Here is a 19,843-nt window from a genome sequence, read left to right as displayed (position 1 = left end):
AAGTAGATTTCTTATTGAATAAGATTAGCTAAACACAGGAGTCGGATCTATTTTGTTTTGGCACAAATGGCTATAATGCTTTCACCTACTAGACCATTGAGGAGCTAATCTCAGCTAAGTCTGCAGTTGGGTTGTTAGAGCCTCTGGGGCCTGGGATCGAGGAAGATAAGAAGATAGTTGGGGTCCTTGCTATTGATTGTTATTCTATCTTCACCGTGTATGAGAAGGCACTCGGTGAGAAGAGAACTGGACTCTGCTGAGACCCCCAACACAGGTGAACGGTTTGTCAATACTCATTCTTCATGTACTAGGCTAGAGCATGGGATCGGAATCAATGTTAGCAGGAGAGAGAGATTATGAGACAGTAAATTTTACGCATAAGATTACAATTATATTATAAACCTACCCTATCTTTTTTTTTAAACAATGGTTAAAATAAACAGATAAATCATCGACCCAGTGACTACGGTTCCTTGTGGGACGCATGCAACTTCCCCACTGACTTATTTGGCACGTGTTATGCCTACAGTCCCATCCTGCTCCAAATCCCAGAATTGGCTTGATGGCGTCCCCAGCTCTGTCTTGTGTCACGTGTCTGCGTTTGGTGTGAATATATCAGCAATAGTGTTTTGGGAAGAGTGAAGCGAAAGATGTCAGAAGGAGCTAGCTAGCTCACCAACAGAAAACTGTAGGTGGCCTGTCTATAAACTTGTTTTAAAAAAATAATTGGGTACCCAATTCATTTTTTTCCAAGGGCCAATTTAGTGTGGCTAATCCACCTAACCTGAACATTTTTTGGGATTGCGGGGAGCCAAACCCACGCAAACACAGGGAGAATGTGCAAACTCCACACAGACAGTAACCCAGAGCCGGGATCGAACGGGAGACCTCAGCAGTGCTAACCACTGTGCCACCATGCTGCCCCGGCTGTCGATAAGCTTAATAAAAAAAATCTATTGGAATGATTCAAAACATCAATAATGGAAAGGCAGCAATTAAGAACAATGTTTTATTTCACACAAACTTACAAAGTTCCACTTTTAGTCTGAAGCCTACCCTCATGGTTTGGAGCTCCGCCTTAGATTCAGGAGTCAGTAGTTCCCTTTATTATGCAAGTCATTTTCCAAGTTACCAAGAATGACATGGAATTTTACACCATAGAAATAGGCTATTCAGCCCTGCAGGCTTGCGCCAGCATTTCTGTTCTACACAGAGTCTCAGAATTATTACAGCGCAGAAGGAGACTACTTAGCACATCGTGTATGCAGCAACTCTCCAAATGAGCATTATGACTTAGTTCCATTCTACTGCCTTTTCCCCATACCCTTGCACATTGTTTCTATTCAAATAATCATCTTGAATGCCTTGATTGAACCTGCCTCTTCCACCATTCCAGGCAGTGCATTCCAGATCCGAACCAGTTGCTGTGTGAAGAAGTTTTTTCTCACATTGCATTTTCTTCTTTTGCAAATCACTTTAAATCTATGCCCTCTTGTCCTTGATCAATTTATGAGCAGGAACAATTTCTACCCCCAACCTCTAAATGCAGATTTTGAACATCTCTATCAAATTTTCTCTCAGCCTCGTTCTCTCCAAGAACAGTCCCATCCTCACCAATATATCCTAATGACTGAAGTTACTCATCTCTAGAACCATTCTTGCAAAACTCTTCTCGCCGTCTCTGCAAGGTGTTCTCTTCTCCATGAGAGTCCTATGCTCTCATCATAGGACATCCTTCTCCTCCCAGGACTCAATTCAGTGGCCTTATATCCTTCTCTTAGGTAATGAGACTAAAATTGTGCCAGAGTAGGCTCACCAAAGCCCAGTGCAGTTGCAACATTTCCTAACTCTGAATTCATTTATTTATTTACTTTATGTATTTAGTTGAGCTGGATAAAGCCCTGAGCGGTGCATTTTCTTCTAGAAAATTTGCAGAAGCTCCGATTAAGGATGTCTCTATTTTTTTAAATAAAACTTCCGCTTTCTGTAAACCTTAATTTGAACCCGTAAATCTTTTAATGCAATGCTTCCATAGGTTCACTCGGCTCAGTTGCTAGCACTCCCATCGCTCAGTCAGAAGATTGCAGGTTCAAGTCCCACTCCAGGGGCGAAATTCTCCAACCCCACGCAGGGTCGGAGAATCGCCCGGGGGCGCCGATAATCCCGCTCCCGCCATGTTCAAAATTCTCCCTCCCGCCATAAAACGGCGTTCTTCAAATCCCGCCGCCCGCCTCGGAGAACGGCTGGCGCCGGCAGGATGCCATTGTTTATTGAGGCTTAATTATTCTCCAGCCCGGATGGGCCGAAGTCCCGCCGCTGGGAGGCCTCTCCCGCCGCCGAGGTTTAAACCACCTCTGGAACGGCGGGATCAGCGGCGCGAGCAGGTCCTGGGGGGGCGGGGGGCGATCGAACACCGGGGGGTGCCCCCACGTTGGCCTGGCCGGCGATCGGGGCCCCCCGCTCAGACTCCGGGCCAGTGCCCTGGCTGCACTATTTTCCTCCGCGGCCGCCACGGCCTTCGCCATGGCGGAAGCGGAAGAGAACCCCACATCGCACAAGTGCCGGCAGTGACCGCTGACGTCACTGCCGGCGCATGCGCGGACCGGCGAAAGCCTTTCGGCCAGCCCCGCTGCCGGGGGTGCCGGTTTTTTGCGCCGGTCTTCTGGTGGCAACCGCTCCGGCGCGGAGCTGGCCCCCAAAGGTGGGGAGAATTCCCCACCTTTGGGGAGGCCCGACCCCTGGGTGGTTGGCGCCACTCCCCTACTCCGGGACCCTCCGTCACGCCGGGTAGGGGAGAATGCCGCCCCAGGACTTGAAAATCTAATCTAGGCTGATACTCCAGTGCCGTACTGAAGGAGTGCCACTGTGTCATTCGTGCAGCCTTTAGGATGTGATATTAAACCAAGGCCTTCTTGCCCCGACTCCTGAGAAAGATCCAATGGCACCGTGACAAAGACCAGTATCCAGGCCAATGTCCCTTCCACAGCCAAGAACAGTTGAAAGGTTTGTGGGATCTTGGTGTACAATTGGTTGCTGCCTTTACCAACAAAACAGCAATGACTTCAAACATAATTTCTTGGCCATGAATCACTTGTCCTAAGGATGGGATAAGGTTTAATATAAATGCATGTTCCTTCTTTTTATCTAAAAAGATCATTCTGAATATATTGTTTTTAATGAAGGGAATTGAACTTGCTGGCAGGATCACTAGAGAGCGACCGAAAGAATGGGAGATCAATAGAGCATAAAATTGGAGCTCTGCTGGAACAAACAGCAGAAATATTAGACGCCAGTGAAAATGTGCTCATAAATGCAAGAAGAAGTAATCTTAAAATAAATAATTATGGACCTTGGAAACCTTACAAGAAACAAATCAACCGATGGTGACTTGGTGCATTATACACTTAGCTCTTATTTTCCATCCTCCTTCACATATTTTTAATTGAATGTTGTTGAATAACACATTTAGAACACGAGTTTAAAAACACAATTTCACTTTTGATGTTGCTGAAGTCTAGTTTCTCTTTTTCTGAAAAGAAATGAGCAGCAGTTTTATTCTATCAATGTACACGGATGTTTATCAACATCATTATTGTCAGTCTAGATATATTCCAATGATTTCAATCTTCCGCGCAAGAAGTCTTACAACACCAGGTTAAAGTCCAACAGGTTTGGTTCGAATTACTAGCTTTCGGAGCACTGCTCCTTCCTCAGAATTCGAAACAAACCTGATGTTGTAAGACTGCTTACTGTGCTCACCCCAGTCCAACGCCCTTAGAGCAGACTACTTTAGTACAGTAGGAGGGTCACTGACCCGGTGCAACATAATTTTAATCCAATAAGAAAATCACAGAGTACAGAAATTGTGACAAGGAGGTGGAGCCCAGCAAACTCTCCATTCCCCATGCCCATCATCATTGTTTCCACTCCTCTCAGCACAGAGGTGACAAGTAATCCCTGGGGTAGTGGTAAAGGCTGTACTTTTATGGGGAAAAAGAGTCTTATAGTGAGTACATCTTTCTTCTACAATCTCCTTAATTAGGTTCTGTTTCTGAATGCGCCTTCTTGATTCAATCAGCTTTTTGATTTTAGTGTTGCTTAATTATCACAATCCCAATTTATGGCTTCTGTTTAATACCTTCCCCAAGGGGCCACACTTCTGACAGTGTAGCACTTTGACAGGACAACACTGAAGTGTCAGTTTAAATTCTGAACTATCACTTTTGAAGCCCATGACCGTCTCAGTATGAAACAAGAGTTCTAAACATCAGCTAAGCTTTTAGATTCTGCTTTTCGAATTTGTTTGCTGATGTAAGCTATGTTTTGATATATATTATGGAACAAATAAAGAAGATTAGTGAGTATACAAGGGGAAGGTTGAAGGTAAAACTCAATGATTTGTGTACAGTAATGATAAAGATCATAAAAATATACACAGAATATCCGGTTTAACAATAAAATACCAATAATGTTCTGCAGCCTTGCGTTTACTTTAATAAGCCCGATATTCAGAAAGCGTCATCTAAGGATACCGTCATATCACTACTTGAGACCAATATCTGTACAGTGAAGTGCGCAGCTGGCATGCGTGAACTGTATGGTCAGCTCAGAGTTACAATGAGCTCACATCAAACATGTGCAGTGTTGCACTCCCAGCACAGTTAATTTTTAATGTTATGAGAGGAAGGATATGGTGTCAATTATCTAACACTAAAAACAAGGCACTGATGCGAGTCAGATAGCCGACCTGATGTTAAGAGTTAGGATGGCCCCTCAGCCACTTTGCATTTATAGAAAAGCAGGACAATATTGGGTATTGTAACAGTTTTCTAAGCGGGATACAACATGGTACCAATCTAGAAACTGTATAAGGTTGTCACTCATTAATACTGGAGGTTATTTATCTTTAAGGAATACTTTACTTTGAGACTGTGGGTGTCCTGTTAATACATTCTTGATGAAGTAACAGCACCTTGCCCAATAGCTGTCTTTGCGACTTGGAAGTCAGCAAAATAAACCGTGCCCTTGCAATGTTTTGCTAGGGGTCTGGCATTAACGATCTGTGATTGGTTGATATTGTTTCAAGAACACTAAATCTAACAAAAATTAATCAAAGCTAAATCTACACAACAGATTAATGATGTTTCAACCCCTTGTCTTTATTTTTAAAAACAAAAATTGCAGAAAAGCCAAGTATGGAAGGAAGAAATTGTTGAGCGGTCAGAGAAGAAGGTATCAAAAGCAGGCCCGGAGAACGGAGAGGCTCTCCACGAAGAGATTGCACAGAAACACAAAAAAATGGAAAGAGTGTTGAGGTAAGAGCAGAAGTATTATATTCCCTTCATTTACACTTGTCTCTAGGATTTTGAATGATGCATCTGGAATGACATACTAATTGAATCGAGTGACTCACACCTTAGTTCCTGCTCTTTATTGGTTTAACAAACAACAGCATCTGTGCAAAAAATGAAATAAGCAGCCCACTGTAGCATTGCCAGGCTGGTGTGTTTTCATAATTTTCATAACGTTATGGAGTGACACTAGTCAACATATGCAAATATAATATTTTTAAAAATATATATTTTTATTCTCCTTTTTCACATTTTCTCCCAAATAATCCTAAACAATAATCTGTAACAAATGTAATGCCAAACTACATATCAATAACAACGATCCCGGGCAGCACGGTGGCGCAGTGATTAGCCCTGCTGCCTCACGGCGCTGTGGTCCCGGGTTCGATCCCGGCTCTGGGTCACTGTCCGTGTGGAGTTTGCACATTCTCCCCGTGTCTGCGTGGGTCTCACCCCCACAACCTAAAGATGTGCAGGGTAGGTGGATCGCAGGGCAGCATGGTAGCAGTGTGGATAGCATAATTGCTTCACAGCTCCAGGGTCCCAGGTTCGATTCCGGCTTGGGTCACTGTCTGTGACATCCTCCCGTGTCTGTATGGGTTTCCTCCGGGTGCTCCAGTTTCCTCCCACTGTCCAAAGATGTGCAGGTTAGGTGGATTGGCCATGATAAATTGCCCTCAGTATCCAAAATTGCCCTTAGTGTTGGGTGGGGTTACTGGGTTATGGGGATAGGGTGGAGGTGTTGACCTTGGGTAGGGTGCTCTTTCCAAGAGCCGGTGCAGACTCGAAGGGCTGAATGACCTCCTTCTGCACTGTAAATTCTATGATAATGATAATTTGCCACGCTAAATTGCCCCTTAATTGGAAAAATGGAATTGGCTACTCTAAATTTATTTAAAAAAAAATAAAAATAACAATGATCCCATCCTCCCACCAAAGCACCAAACATTCGCCCGCATTTTAACATAAACAAATGACAAAAAGGAATTAGGAATCACCCATAGTCATCAACACATACAGTCCCCCTCCCCCCAACACCCCGCAACCCCACCTCCAATGTTCGATGTAATCCAGTTCTCAAAAGTGCACAATGAATAACGCCCATGAATTGTAGAATCCCTCCATCCTTCCCCTCAGTTCAAATTTGACCTTCTCAAGTGTCAAAAATTCCCAGGTCCCCATGCCAAGCCAGGGCTCAGGGTGGAGAGGTTGATCTCCACCCTAACAGGATCCGATTCAGGCGATCAACAAGGCGAAGGCTACAATATCTACCTCCGCATCCGTTTCCAACCCCGGCTGGTCCGACACCCGGAATATGGCTTCCGAGGACCCGGTCCAGTTTCACGTGCACCACTTTAAAGATTACCTTAAAAACCTCCTTCCAGTCATCCTCCAGCTGTGGACAGGACCAAAACATAAGAACGTGATTCTGCCCCCCCCCCCCCCCCCCCCCCCCCCCAAAAAACGTTCAAACACATCTTCTACCCCCTCAAAGAGCAGGCTCATCCTCGCCCTTGTAAGGTGTGCTCTATACACCACCTTCAGCTGTATCAGCCCCAATCTCGCACACAATGTGGAGGCATTCACCCTCCGGAGCACCTCACACCAGAACCCCTCCTCCATACCCTCTCCCAACTCTTCCTCCCACATTGCCTTCATCCCTTCCAGCGGCGATATGTAAATGCTATTATCTGCTGATTACACACGCCAGCCTTTTAATCCAAATGTTTAGAACATTTTGATATTTTAAAGTCCCTAAATTGGCTCAGTGGTAGCAAATAATGCTGGTGTTCTCTATTTCACTACTGTCTGGCAAAGTTTGCAGAAGTATTTTGAAGAATTCATTGCTGAGATTGATAAATTTAGAACAATTGCTATTTTAGGGACCATTCAAAGATGCTGACATTGTGTAACCCACTGACACTCCAGCTTGCTCTAATGATGTCCTGGAAACAGACTGAATGCACACACAATTATTTATTGAATTGATATTGTAATGATCCTCGTAGAGACTGGTAACTTTTAAAATGCAATTTCACAATTGCACAACAGGATCACATGACCAGATTTTGTGTTTTAACACTTCTACTGCAAAAAACTAAAATCACCATCATCCAAAATATGACTATTAGGAAGCTAATGTGCTAAACTATTGAAAAAATAACCCCACTTCGAATTCCTAACATGACTCAAAACGCCATGCCATGTTTATACATTATACAATATTCCCTGCAGAATGGTACGGCGGCATTCTCTGATCCTGAGGCTAAGTGTTGATGCCATCGTAAATGCCGTTGCGTTTTACAACAGCGTCAGCAGAACCCTAGGAGCAGCGATCCTGCGCCACACGGGGCCGGCACGGCACTGGAGCGACTCGCGCAGCTCCAGCTGCCGATACCGGCTTCGGGTCGGGCGCCACGCGTCTGCGCATGGGTATCCTTCTCCGTGCCGGCCCTGACTCAACACGGCGAAGAGCTACAGGGGTCCGGCGCGGAGGAACATAGACCCCCACCAGGACAAACCGACCCACCGATCGGTAGGCCCTGATCGCGGGCCAGGCCACCGTGGAGGCTCCCTCCCCCCTCCCCCGCCCCCCCCCCCCCCCCCCCCAAACCAGGCCGTGCCCCGCAGGATGAACCCCGAGGTCCCGGCTGGTAGGACCACACGTGAACAGTGCCGGCGGGACTCGGCCTATCTCAGCGGCCACTCGGCCCATCCCGTGCGGAGAATCGCGGGGGGGGGGGGGGGGGGGGGGGCGCGTAGAACGGCCCCTAACCGACGCTGATTTTCCGGTCACCGGAGAATCAGCGGACCAACGTCGCGTGAATCGTTCTCTCTCTCCCCCCCCCCCCCCGGTGATTTTCCGACCCGGCCTGGGGTCGGTAAATCCCACCTGTAGTATTTTCAGGAACCTGTCCAAAATTGCTCCCTGCTTCCATTAGGCTCACTTCTCCCGTTGCACAGCCATAACATCCAGTGTTTGCCAGAGGGCTTCTGAAAATCTCCAAACTGACTTCCGGCAGTCAGGTCTGATCCTGTGACTCCTACTCACAGACACGGCAAGGTGAATCTTCTAGCGTCCTTAAATCTCCACAGGCCCCATCTCTTCAATTCAGAGTATGAGCTCCCACCAGCAACCTGCTTGGTATTAACAAAAAATAGCCTTTAGCTGTAGTTCACAACAGCTGCTGATTTCCTGGGACTCGTACCTCCATATTCAGGGTCCCAAGTCCATTAGTCTGGTAGCAGTAAAGCTAGCTGCCTTTTTCTTTATCTCCAGGTGCTGAGAATTGGTACTTGCTTTGATTCTGGGCTCCTGTACATGGCCACTAGGTCACATGGGCTTATTGCTTGCCAAAACTTGTTGGAGGTTACATGTCCTTCTCCACTCTCCCATTTTTCATTGAATTAAAGGAAACAGTTTAAAACATAACCATCTGATAAAACCTCACATTCATGACATTGTTAACTACGTCATTGAAAATATAGCAATTCTTTTGTAGTGTCAGCTCTCAGCGATTGCACTCGTTACTATTTTTCAAGGTAAATGTACTAGTCATACGCAAGTGTTAGTGAAACAATAATGTGGGTTCTTTATAAGAACATATACAGATAATTTTCACTAGAATATGACTACGCACACATTTTACTCCTGGTCCTGCTACTTGCTGACTGCCTGTAAATCATGGGATTAATACATCTCATCCTATTGTTGTGGTATTGATTGATAGTAGTTCAAGATATTATGATTCCTTAAAGGTATTTGGACATTATATCACAACATCCCCCTTTTTCTAAACTAAAAGTTTACCTTTAAAGAATCAAGCTGTTTATGTGAAAGCAAAACAAACTAACATTATGTCAAAATAATCATTACACTATCATACAAAACAATACATTTACAAATCTCTGAAGTGTATTGCTGCTTTACTTATCTATCCAGACTTAGTTACAATGATTTTTGCTGTCAACTGCTGTACAATTTCAGAATGCTGGCCAGGGGTGCTTTGTTTATGTTGCATTTTAGACTTTGTTCAACTCGCAAGAGGATTATTCGGTTATTTGGGATTTCCGCTGCATTCCACGTACCATCAATTGGGTGTTTTATTCAAACTTTCTGTTTGATGTTCAGTTTAGGTGATCCATTTCCCGCATGCCGGTGATGGGCATCTTTCATCTTCCCTTGCTTTTTGAATAATACATCATAATCTCTTGAGAGTATCAATGAGTAATGACTGTGGAGGTTTGTCCACACTTATTTGCTGGATAGTAATTCCACGTTGGTTCTCCATTATGAAGTTTGCAGGCTCGGAAGAGGTATACATATTTAGGTCAAACAGTGTTGTGTAGCCTCTTGGCTGATGATCTGTGTTACAGTATTAGGTGATCATCTCCCAGTATAAACCGTTTCTGATAGTGATCCTTATTGTCTGCCGTTCCCGTCATTCACTTCATAACACCATGAATGGTGACCAAGGACAGGTTCTTGCATACCAGTAGACCTGCAATCTCTGGACTCGCGGTGTCCACAATGTAACATATCTGGGGTTGGTTTTCGTAGGTTCCCAGGGATTGAATTCCTGAGCCATTGTAGGAGGTGAGTTTGGCATGGGTTCATTAAATCATCACTTCCACTTCTGTGGGTAGATAGTTCTCGGTGTGCATAGTGGGTGAATATTTGCACATGCACGGGTATCCAGTTTTGCATATGGCTTATGCTGACCCTGCATCTGTAGGCTTTTAATCTGGATGGTAGCAAAGGCTTCCGTGTCAATGCATTCTTTGATGTTCAGCATGCCAAATACACACTTCGATGATCGGGTCATCCTCTTCCTCAGCTTGGCTGGACATTATATGGACCTTGTCTTCACTCTGATACGCTGCGCTCCTGGTTGAATGGATTGCTGCAATGTGTCTGGCTTCAGGTTGTGACTTCTCATAATGTCAAATAACTTGCGTTGGCCTTTGCTTTCTGCATTGGCGCCTTCTGCTGGCATCAAATGTATTGTTTACTACAGGCTAGCCTGTATTGGCTTTTGTGCCAATGGTGGACAAATTCCACATAGCCTGGAGGCTGTCTACCCACTAGTCTGGCTTTGCACTTGTAGGAGTTTTCATGGCACAACCTTTGGGTTGGACCAAGAGGTCTTTTTGGAATGCTTCATTGGGGTAGATGATATCATGAGCTTGATTGTTCTGTTGACTATCTCTGCTGATGTTGTGACGAATGTAGGAATTTCAGATATATCTTATTTGGTGCAGTAAGGGTTAAGGGTTAAAAGCCTGGGTAGAGTGTATGTGACTACCGCAGTGGAGTTGCCATTAGTGAAAAAATCTTTTTATAGTCTTCTGGCTACTGGGAGCTGTTCCTGAACAAGGTCTTCCCAGCCTAGTCTACAGTATTTGTTTCCCCAGCAATGGACGCTGTCCTGTCTATGAGTTCTACTTGAAGTGAGACTGCCTGCAGTCTGCTGTTCAATTTCTGTCACTGCTTAAACTATGCAGCAGTTAGACTTTTACTAATTAAACTCTCCCAGATATAACAATCCTATTGGGACCTGATGTCTGCTAGCTGGAGTGAGGCATGATCCCAGAATAAAGGTATAGAGTGTGTCAAATCCCTGTAAAACAGCAGAATCCTTACAATGGTGAATCTTGATGGTTATTTCACTTTCTCGCCAGCTCTTTGCTTCTGTTGCAATTTAAGAGCTAAAGTATTTTGTTGTCAAATCTTCAAAAATCTTGCTGCCATTTTATGTCCTTTTTTGTTGTAAACATACCAAACATACACTTGATGTGGAGATGCCGGCGTTGGACTGGGGTGAGCACAGTAAGAAGTCTTACAACACCAGGTTAAAGTCCAACAGGTTTGATTCAAACACGAGCTTTCGGAGCGCAGCTCCTTCCTCAGGTGAATGGCGAGATTGTGGGCTCAGGTCCTGCTCAAGAGCCCTGCACATCAGTATGGTATTGTGGGAGAACTTCACTATTAGAGGTGCTGGCCAGGATTCTCCGACCCCGGAGAATCCCCGGGGGACGCGAAAGTCGCCCCGCTGCCCCGACGCCGGCTTACCTATTCTCCAGCACCGATGCTCGGGCGCCCGTGGGATCGCCGCCGCACCAGTCGGGGGCCATTGAAAGTGCCCCCCCCCCCCGCCGATTCCTCGGGCCCCAAGTTTGGCTGGACCTGGAATGTGTGTCTGCGGGGCCATCCTGGAGAGGGGTGGGGTGATCCGACTCGGGGGGGGGGGGGGGGGGGGGGGGGGGGGGGGTGTCCACGGTGGCCTCGCCCACGATCGGGGCCTACCGATCAGCGAGTGGGCTGGTTATGTTCTTCTGCGGCGGGCCCCTGTAGGGCTCTGCCATATTGCCCGGGGGCCGGCGGGGAGACAGGAACCCATGCGCATGCACAGAATCACGCCAGCCGTTCTGCACATGCCCGGAATCACGCAGCGCGCATGCGCGAACTCACGCCGGCTGTTCCGCGCCGGCTGGAGCTGCGGGGACCATTCCGGCGCCGACCTAGCCCCCTAAGAAGGGAAGCATTCCTCAATATCGGGGACCGTTGACGCCGGAGTGGTTGGCGCCTCTTTTCACGCCGGCATCAGAACCTGGCTGCGGAACTGGAGAATCCCGGCTGTTGTCTTTCAGATAGTGTGCCAACTGCCTTGCAGACAGATGTAAACAAAATCCAGTAGCACGTTCCGCAGAAGAGCACTGATGACCTCCCTATGTCCTGGCCTTTACTCTGAACCAACATCTTTGAAACTGGCTATCTGTACTTTTATCTCAACTCGGGACCTTGCTATTAGCAAACTGCCACATTTTCTTATTACGAAATGTTAAAAGCACTTCATTATGGATGGGATTCTCCGGCCTCCCAGCCACGTGTTTCTCGGCAGTGGGAGGCGGTGCACGGTTCGTGGGTAGCGGCAGGATTCTCTACTCTCGCTGCTGTCAGTGGACTTTCCAGTTGAAGCCACCCCATGTTGCTGGGAAACCCGCAGGCATGGGTGCGCTGTGGGCAGGACCAGAGAATCCCTCTGTCAGTATTCTCTGGCCTATGTTTTTGGCTGAGTCATGCTAAAGGCAGTACAGTATACACAGAATGATTTGGTTAAACACAGAGGCCACATTCTTCAACGAGCATTGCTGAACTTGAATGGAGCATGGATCAGAGCTTGGAAGACAACATTGTGGTTTCCATTTCTCCTTTGGAACTGGTTTTCCAACAGGAATGCTGAAATTTATATTTAACTATCAACAAAATTCACAATTTCATGTCGATTTGCCAGCCTTGTTGAATATATGAGTCAAGAAATTTAGCAAAGTAAATTATTTTTTCATAAATAAATCACCATTTCTTTTGGGGCAGAAATCTAAATGGCTGGTCCAAGACATGATAATTGAGATTTAGATTTTTTAAACTAAAATTAATTATAAGAGCGTTATGGAGGAAGAAGGACATCCAGAATAAGCCTGCACTCCCTCTGTTCACCACCCACCATGCCATGTACCGCTTAGCAGCGTGAACAGTTTTGGTCCTTTTATTTGAGGAAAGATATACTGGCATTGGAGGCAGTCCAGAGAAGGTTTACTAGGTTGATCCTGGATATGGAGGGATTTTCTTATGAGGAGAGGTTGAGTAGGTTGGGCCTGTACTCATTGGAGTTTAGAAGAATGAGAGGTGACCTTATTGAGATATATAGGATTCTCAGAGGACTTGACAAGATAAATGCTGAGAGGTTGTTTCCCCTTATGGGAAAGACTAGGACCAGAGGGCATAATCTCAGAATAAAGGGTCCCTCATTTAAGACAGAGATGAGGAGGAATTTCTTCAGAGGATAGTGAATCTGTGGAATTCCTTACAGCAGAGGGCTGTAGAGGCTACGTCATTACGCATATTCAAGGCTGAGGTAGACAGTAAGGGAATCAAAAAAGCTATCCGTATAAGGTGGGAAAGTGGGATTGAAGATTTTTCACAGCAGGTCAGTCACAATCTCATTAGGCAGGACAGTGGCGCAGTGGTTAGCACTGCTGCCTCGCAGCGTTGGTGACCCGGGTTCAATCCCGGCACTGGAGCACTGTCCATGTGGAATATGCACATTCTCCCCATGTCTGCGTGGGTCTCACCCACACAATTCAAAAAGATGTGCAGTGTAGGTGAATTGGCTACCCTAAATTGCCCCTTAACTGGAAAAAAAATAAATTGGATACTCTAAATTTTAAAAAGAAGTCACGATCTCATTGAATAGTGCAGCAGACTCGAGGGGCTGAATGGCCTACTTCTGCTCCTGCATCTTATGGTGTTTGAATATATTGAAAATCTTAACTAGACTAACCCTGACTAAACACAAATTGCTTTCTCCTTGACTTAATACAAGTGCACTGAGATGGAAGCAGTATACCTTATGATGTCCTCTGTCTTAAATGTTACTGTTTTGGCAATGTCAAACTGAATTACCAAAAATGGAGGAACTGTGAATGAATGCAAGATGGGCTCCGTGTTTCAGTCATTTTGAAAGCTCCCAGATTGCATCAAGGATGGCGTATATTAATTAAAATGGCTTCATTAAGAAGGGCTACTCAAAAGGGCAGAGTTCAAGACCAAAGTGTAGCCTCATAACATTCTGTTTTTTTCCCTTTGGTGGGGGGAGTGCAGCCGTTCAGAGTCCAAGTCGACCCAAGAGGCAGAGGAAGCGGCTGCCAAACTTGAGGCAGAGCGGAAGTTGGAAGAGCTGAAACGCCGCCAGGACGAGAAAGAGAGCGAAGAGTTTGAAAAGATGAAACAGAAACAGCAAGTGGCTGTAGTGGAGCTGGAGGAGCTGAAGAAGAAGCGAGAAGGGCGCAGGAAGGTACGAGAAGAGGAAGAGCAAAAGCGGCAACAGGATGAGGCGGAAAGAAAAGCAAAGGACGAGGTAAGCATCAAATTCAGGGATGTGCTGACCAGGTGGCATGAGGTATGGTGGGAGGCAGTGATGCCTCGAAGGTGCACATATGCATGGCTGTGCAGCTATCTGGAATGTACCATGCATTGAAATAAATAGGTCGCTCACAGCAGCAAGCTTGTGTGGTGGGGGTGTGGTGATGCAGATTTGACCATCCGACCCTGCTATAAAAGCACCAGGGGAGAGATGAACTGGGACATGTTTGAGTAGAAGTTTAATGTTATCTGTTGGAGGTAACTTGTGTTGGGACCAGTGAAAACTGTGAGAGAATGGGACCAGTGAGCAGATAACAATCTGCTGCAGTGATCTGGAATGTACCACCCAGTGAAGTAAAGAAGCCACTCAAAACTTCATGAAATTTTACCGACTCTTAAAAGGTAAGCTGCCACGTCAAAACAGTAGCTCACAGAGGAGTTTGTAGTTCACCCAGTATAAACAAAAATTAGAGGGAACATTATTGGAAGGGCATTAGACCATTCTAGCTCTACTCTCATGTCGCATTCAAACTCTCTGCTCACAGTGGTTGCTTGCTCCTCACCTCAAACTGTCCACTTTACCCTTCCTCTTTGGCATCCCATTGCACCTCTTCTCACATCCAATGCTGTTGACTCCACTTTAACAAAACGATTTCTCGCTGTTTCAGGAAATTAGGTCAAACGTGAAAGGAGGTGAAAATTCACACAGCTTGAAATTCTGTGATTAACCCATAAACAACATTAAAACTGCATTCCTCTTGCCAAACGGTGAAATGGAAGCCTCATAACGCCTTATTCCTATGCTGTAAATTCTGTTTAATGAAAGGACGAGGCACTAAACACAAGCACTCCCCTTCTGGTTCAGTGAGTGGTTTGAAGTTTGCTGTTTGATTATGGGTCTGCACTGCATTGGCCTTTTGCACACAAGACCATAATATTGCACTTTGAATCGTGCAGTCTGCACCAGGACATATTTCCCTGGTAGCTCAAACTGCATAGAAAAAACTTCAGGGTGATTTCACCTCCAACCCCAAACCCCTGTTCTAATGTGGACAGTAGATCAGAAGAAAGTCTGCATAAATGGAAGAAACTGCATGGGCAGGATTTGTCCCCGCACCCCAGTGGCGCGTTTCGCAGGAGCGGAGGCAGCCTGCCATTGGCCGCCACCAGGATCTTCCGGTCCCACCGCTGTCAAATGGGGTTTCGCATGTATGCACCCCACCTCCCCCTTCTTCTCCCCCCCCCAAACCAATGGAGATCCCACGGTGGGGACTTGCTGTCGGCAGGACTGGAAGATACCTTTGGCCAGTCCTGGTCCGTTTCTTCTGGGGTCTTTATTGACAAAAGATTGGAAATACTTGGAGGAGATTATTGCCATTTATCTTTAAAAGTGTTGGGAAACTTGGATTTGTGCATGAGGATGGGGACCTTCCTAACTGAGCCCGTGAATCGCCAACGTGGATCGTGATTTTGCTCCAACTCTTCCCCCAAGTCCCAGTATTGCAGCTGGCATTTCCACACCCTTGCCACATTTGTACAAAACTCCTGTTGTCTCCCTCCACCTGCTCTACATTTCAGTGTTGTTGCTTTACTGAGTCCTGCTGCTGCTGCCTCTCTTCCTCTTGCAATGCAGTGCTTTTAAATTGTTGCAAAACTTTGCAGAAACTAATTTGCACTCAAATGTCGGTGATCTTTTACACTGATTTGGGGTAAATTGTGCCAAAAAAGCTCAACAGAGCAAAAACCAACTCTTGTGTTTTACATGGTATAATGTCCTCACAAAACAACAAATCATCTAATTTACTATGAGTAATGCCACATTTATTTATGTACATGGTAACACAAATGTATGATACACAAGGTAGCATAAACATTTTAAATAGTCTGTGTTCCTGAGCTAAAGTCTGAAACTGGCAATTGTTTTCCAATCTGCAAAACTCCCTGACCAAACACCAATTAAACTCTGCATGGAGCTGTTCTGAAGAAAGCCCCAGCCTGAAAGATCAACTTGTTTGTTCACTCCACAGATGGGGCAGCACGGTGGCACAGTACCAGGGACCCAGGTTTAATTCCAACCTTGGGTGACTTGTCTCTGTAGAGCGCACGTTCTCCCTGTGTCTGTGTGGGTTTCCCGAGTGCTCCAGTTTCCTCCCACAGTCCAAATATATGTTCAGGTTAGGTGGATTGGCCATGCTAAATTGCCCCTTTGTGCCCAAATGTTGGGGTGGGGAAAGGGTGGGGAGTGGGCCTGTGTGGGAGGATCTTTTGGAAGGTCGGTGTGGATTTGATGGGCTGAATGGCCTCTCTTCAATGTAGCGATTCTATGGTTACTGTCCCTAATGCATTTAGTGCAACTTTATCACACTATAAGTTAAACATCCCAGGTTATTTTTACAGACTTATAGAAGAGTACATTAGAAGCAGTTGAATTGAGATCTATATACCTGATCAGATACCTTCAATGCAGCAACCATCAAACCTTAATGGTTTTGCTGGGAATGAGAAACAGTAAAAGCCAATTAGTACTCACTTTGTATGAAGTGCCTGGAAGTCCTTTGGCTGCAAGTTCAATATTTGATCTTGTTTTTAAGGAGGAGAAGAGGAAGCTAAAGGAAGATATCGAGAGACGAAGAGCAGAGGCAGCGGAGAAACGGCAGAAACCAGAAGACATTGAAACAACCAATGATAAAGAGCCCTTCAAATGTGTGAGCCCCCGTGGCTCCTCTTTAAAAGTATGCACTTGGCGAACAATAGTATGTTCACCCTCCTTACTGGGGCAGGGAACAAAAAGATATATGAATTTAAAAATATTAATTAAAATTTAATTATTGGAGATTGTGTAGAGGAAACACCGTAGAGGTCATGTTCCGAGGCTCTACTATCAGAGAGGAGGGTTTCACTCGTGCCCAATGCACCCGACCCATTGTGTTAACGTCCTGTCTCTGACACTGGAGCCTATTAAGATTCCGTGCCCTGAGCACAGTCTTACAAAGTTGTCCCTCAGGTTTTAAGAAGAAAAATACATTGCCACCTACTGGCCAGCTGAGCTTGAGATGAAGTTTTAGTGTGTTATCTCTTTTACACAAATTACCCCAGGCAATTTTGTCCCTTATGCTTTCTCTAGAGGTTGTTGACTCCTCCTTCATGGTTTCCAGTTCCAAAAGCCATCAGACCACACCCCACTGGTACCTCACTAAATGGTCAGACAGGACCCCCGTTTAGCTTCTCGGCAATGTGTAGCACTCACTCAGTCCTGCACTGAAGTCCCAGCCTACATTTTGTGCTCAAATCTCTCAACTGGGACTTGAACCTACAACCTTCTGAGGCGAGGGTGACACGTGCTTTCTGCACTCGCAATCTGGGCTGAACTGTTTCCATGAACCATTTTGATTTGCATGGTGTCTCCTATTGATTCATAAAAATGACAGAATATTATAAATGGTAATGTAAGCCGGGCTCAGTTTGTCGCATTCTTGCTCCTGAATCAGCTCGCTCATAAAGGCACATAATCTGGGCTGACATCTCTGTGCAGCATTGCTTGAGGTGGGAGGCTGAACCACTGCCTTTCTGGCTTGTAAAAGATCCCTAAGTACTGGGAAAGAGCAGGCTGTTCTTCCAGTATATTGGCCAAATTCCTTCCTCAACTAAAACTGCCAAAAAATAGATTTATTTCAAAATCCGGGATGTAGGTGTCGCTGGCTAAGCCTATCCATCCCTAATTGCCCTTGAGAATGTGGCGGTGAGCTGCCTTCCTGAACCACTGCAGTCCATGTGGTGTAGGTACACCCACAGTGCTGTTAGGGAGGGAGCGCCAGGACGTTGACCCAGCGACAGTGAAGGAATGGTGGTATATTTCCAAGTCAGGATGGTGAGTGACTTGGCGGGGAACTTCCAGGTGGTGGCGTTCCCATGTACCTTGTGTTCCTAGATGGTAGTGGTCGTGGGTTTGGAAGGGTGCTGCCGAACCAGTCATTCATCTCACTTTAGCATTTGTGGGCATTAACACAATAACTGCATTTCACAACAATTCATTGGATATGAAGCACTCTGGGATGTCCTCGTGATATGGAGAGGAATTGTGGAAATGCTAATTCTTCTCTTTTGCAAATCACACAGATTTTAAAATAACCTTGGACATCTCCAGAGTCCAATTCAAATGTAGTTCAAACAAAAGTTAAGGAAAATAAGTTTGATGTTATAATGGGAAGATTTAAATCTTTAGGCAAGGCTCGACATTTTAAGTTATTATCCACCATATTTAACCATGATGTGGAGATGCCGGCGTTGGACTGGGGTGGGCACAGTAAGAAGTCTTACAACACCAGGTTAAAGTCCAACCTGGTGGTGTCTGACGTCTTACTATATTTAACACATAGTGAGCAGCAGTAGCAATAGGACACACTTGTTTTAATTGTCATTAACAAAGTATGATTATCTTAATAGTACAATTTCTAGTTCAATTGTTTGTTTTTCACAATCTTGCCTGTAACCCAAAAACCTATATTCTCATCCATTCAGCTTGTCACAATATCATTATACTTACAAAGTAGGAAATATCACTACAGTTAATAGAATAGGATACTAAAGTAATAAAAAGGACACAGCAATGGTTCACTAGAATTCACCAAAGATTAGGTTTATAGTTTTATAGAAAGACTGAGCATTTGCACTGAAACAAAGAAAGTTGAGGAAGAATCAAAATTCCTTATTTCTGCTTGTCTGCACTCAGGCGTCAGAGACTGAGAATTATTAGCAGAAGAATGAAGCGGCAAATCACATGAAATATCTTTCACACACAAGAGTTATTGGAGCATGGGGCACTTTACTACTAATTACTACAGAGATTAGAAAGCCAACTTTGCAACTGTATTGCAAGGAACCATTCTGATATGGTTTATCGGGTATGAGGGAAAGAAAAATGTGGAAAGATTTGGGGGAACTGCAGTGATTTGGAATAAATGTTTTTGGCCCCAGTTGAAGAGTCAGCAACTGTATGAACACAACAGGCTGATTACCTCTGACTGAGCAATGCTTTCCGGAGTTCGATGACTAAGACACCCCAACGTTTAACATCCTTCATTTACATATCTCGATCTTTCTGGAATCTGTTTCAGATCTGCCGGTATATCTGCATCCTGTTTACCGTATGTGTCTGCCCATTTGATATACAGTAATCCTTTAAGGATCCCATTTTAATTTTGCAGAGTTGCTGTGTCCTGTCTTCTGTTCCTTTTAGAATTTGAATACTGTGCACCGATGATTTGATGTAACAATCTAAAAGACAGACTGCTTCATGAATTGATTGTTTTGCTGAACAGGTTCTTTGTGTTGAGTGCATGCTGGGAGTCTGCCATCATTAACCCTTTCGCAACTATATCAGAATTCATACCCAATGAAAAACACGTTCCGCTATTCAATTGAGAGGAACATTCTAATGTTAGGGCCTACTTTGACATTTACTTTTAAATTCAAATTTTGTGGGGTAAAGCATAACAGCTTCCCGGAGGACCTGACCTTCATAATTGGTCAGAAAATGGGAGATTCACAATTTGAAAGTGGCTGTTAGATG

General features: G+C 45.1%; 1 protein-coding gene across 10 annotated transcripts in view; it reads left to right on the top strand.

Annotated features, from left to right (window-relative positions):
• LOC119973313 (non-muscle caldesmon-like) overlaps nucleotides 1-19,843 on the top strand; it is a 254,592-nt gene that overhangs the window by 199,545 nt on the left and 35,204 nt on the right. For 9 of the 10 annotated variants that reach the window (XR_005462272.1, XR_005462273.1, XM_038811175.1 and 6 more), the window contains 3 exons: nucleotides 5,185-5,315; nucleotides 13,999-14,269; nucleotides 16,866-17,006. Coding sequence is in view for 8 of the 10 variants with exons in the window: in XM_038811175.1 (XP_038667103.1) it covers nucleotides 5,185-5,315; nucleotides 13,999-14,269; nucleotides 16,866-17,006 (543 nt within the window). In the remaining 2 variants the exon portion in view is untranslated. The remainder of the gene's footprint in view (nucleotides 1-5,184; nucleotides 5,316-13,998; nucleotides 14,270-16,865; nucleotides 17,007-19,843) is intronic. The other variant, XM_038811171.1, reaches the window with a different exon arrangement.

This window comes from Scyliorhinus canicula, chromosome 11 (genome assembly GCF_902713615.1).
Source record: "Scyliorhinus canicula chromosome 11, sScyCan1.1, whole genome shotgun sequence".
In the NCBI taxonomy this organism is placed as follows: Eukaryota; Metazoa; Chordata; class Chondrichthyes; order Carcharhiniformes; family Scyliorhinidae; genus Scyliorhinus; species Scyliorhinus canicula.
This window is presented reverse-complemented; position numbering and strand designations above follow the sequence as displayed.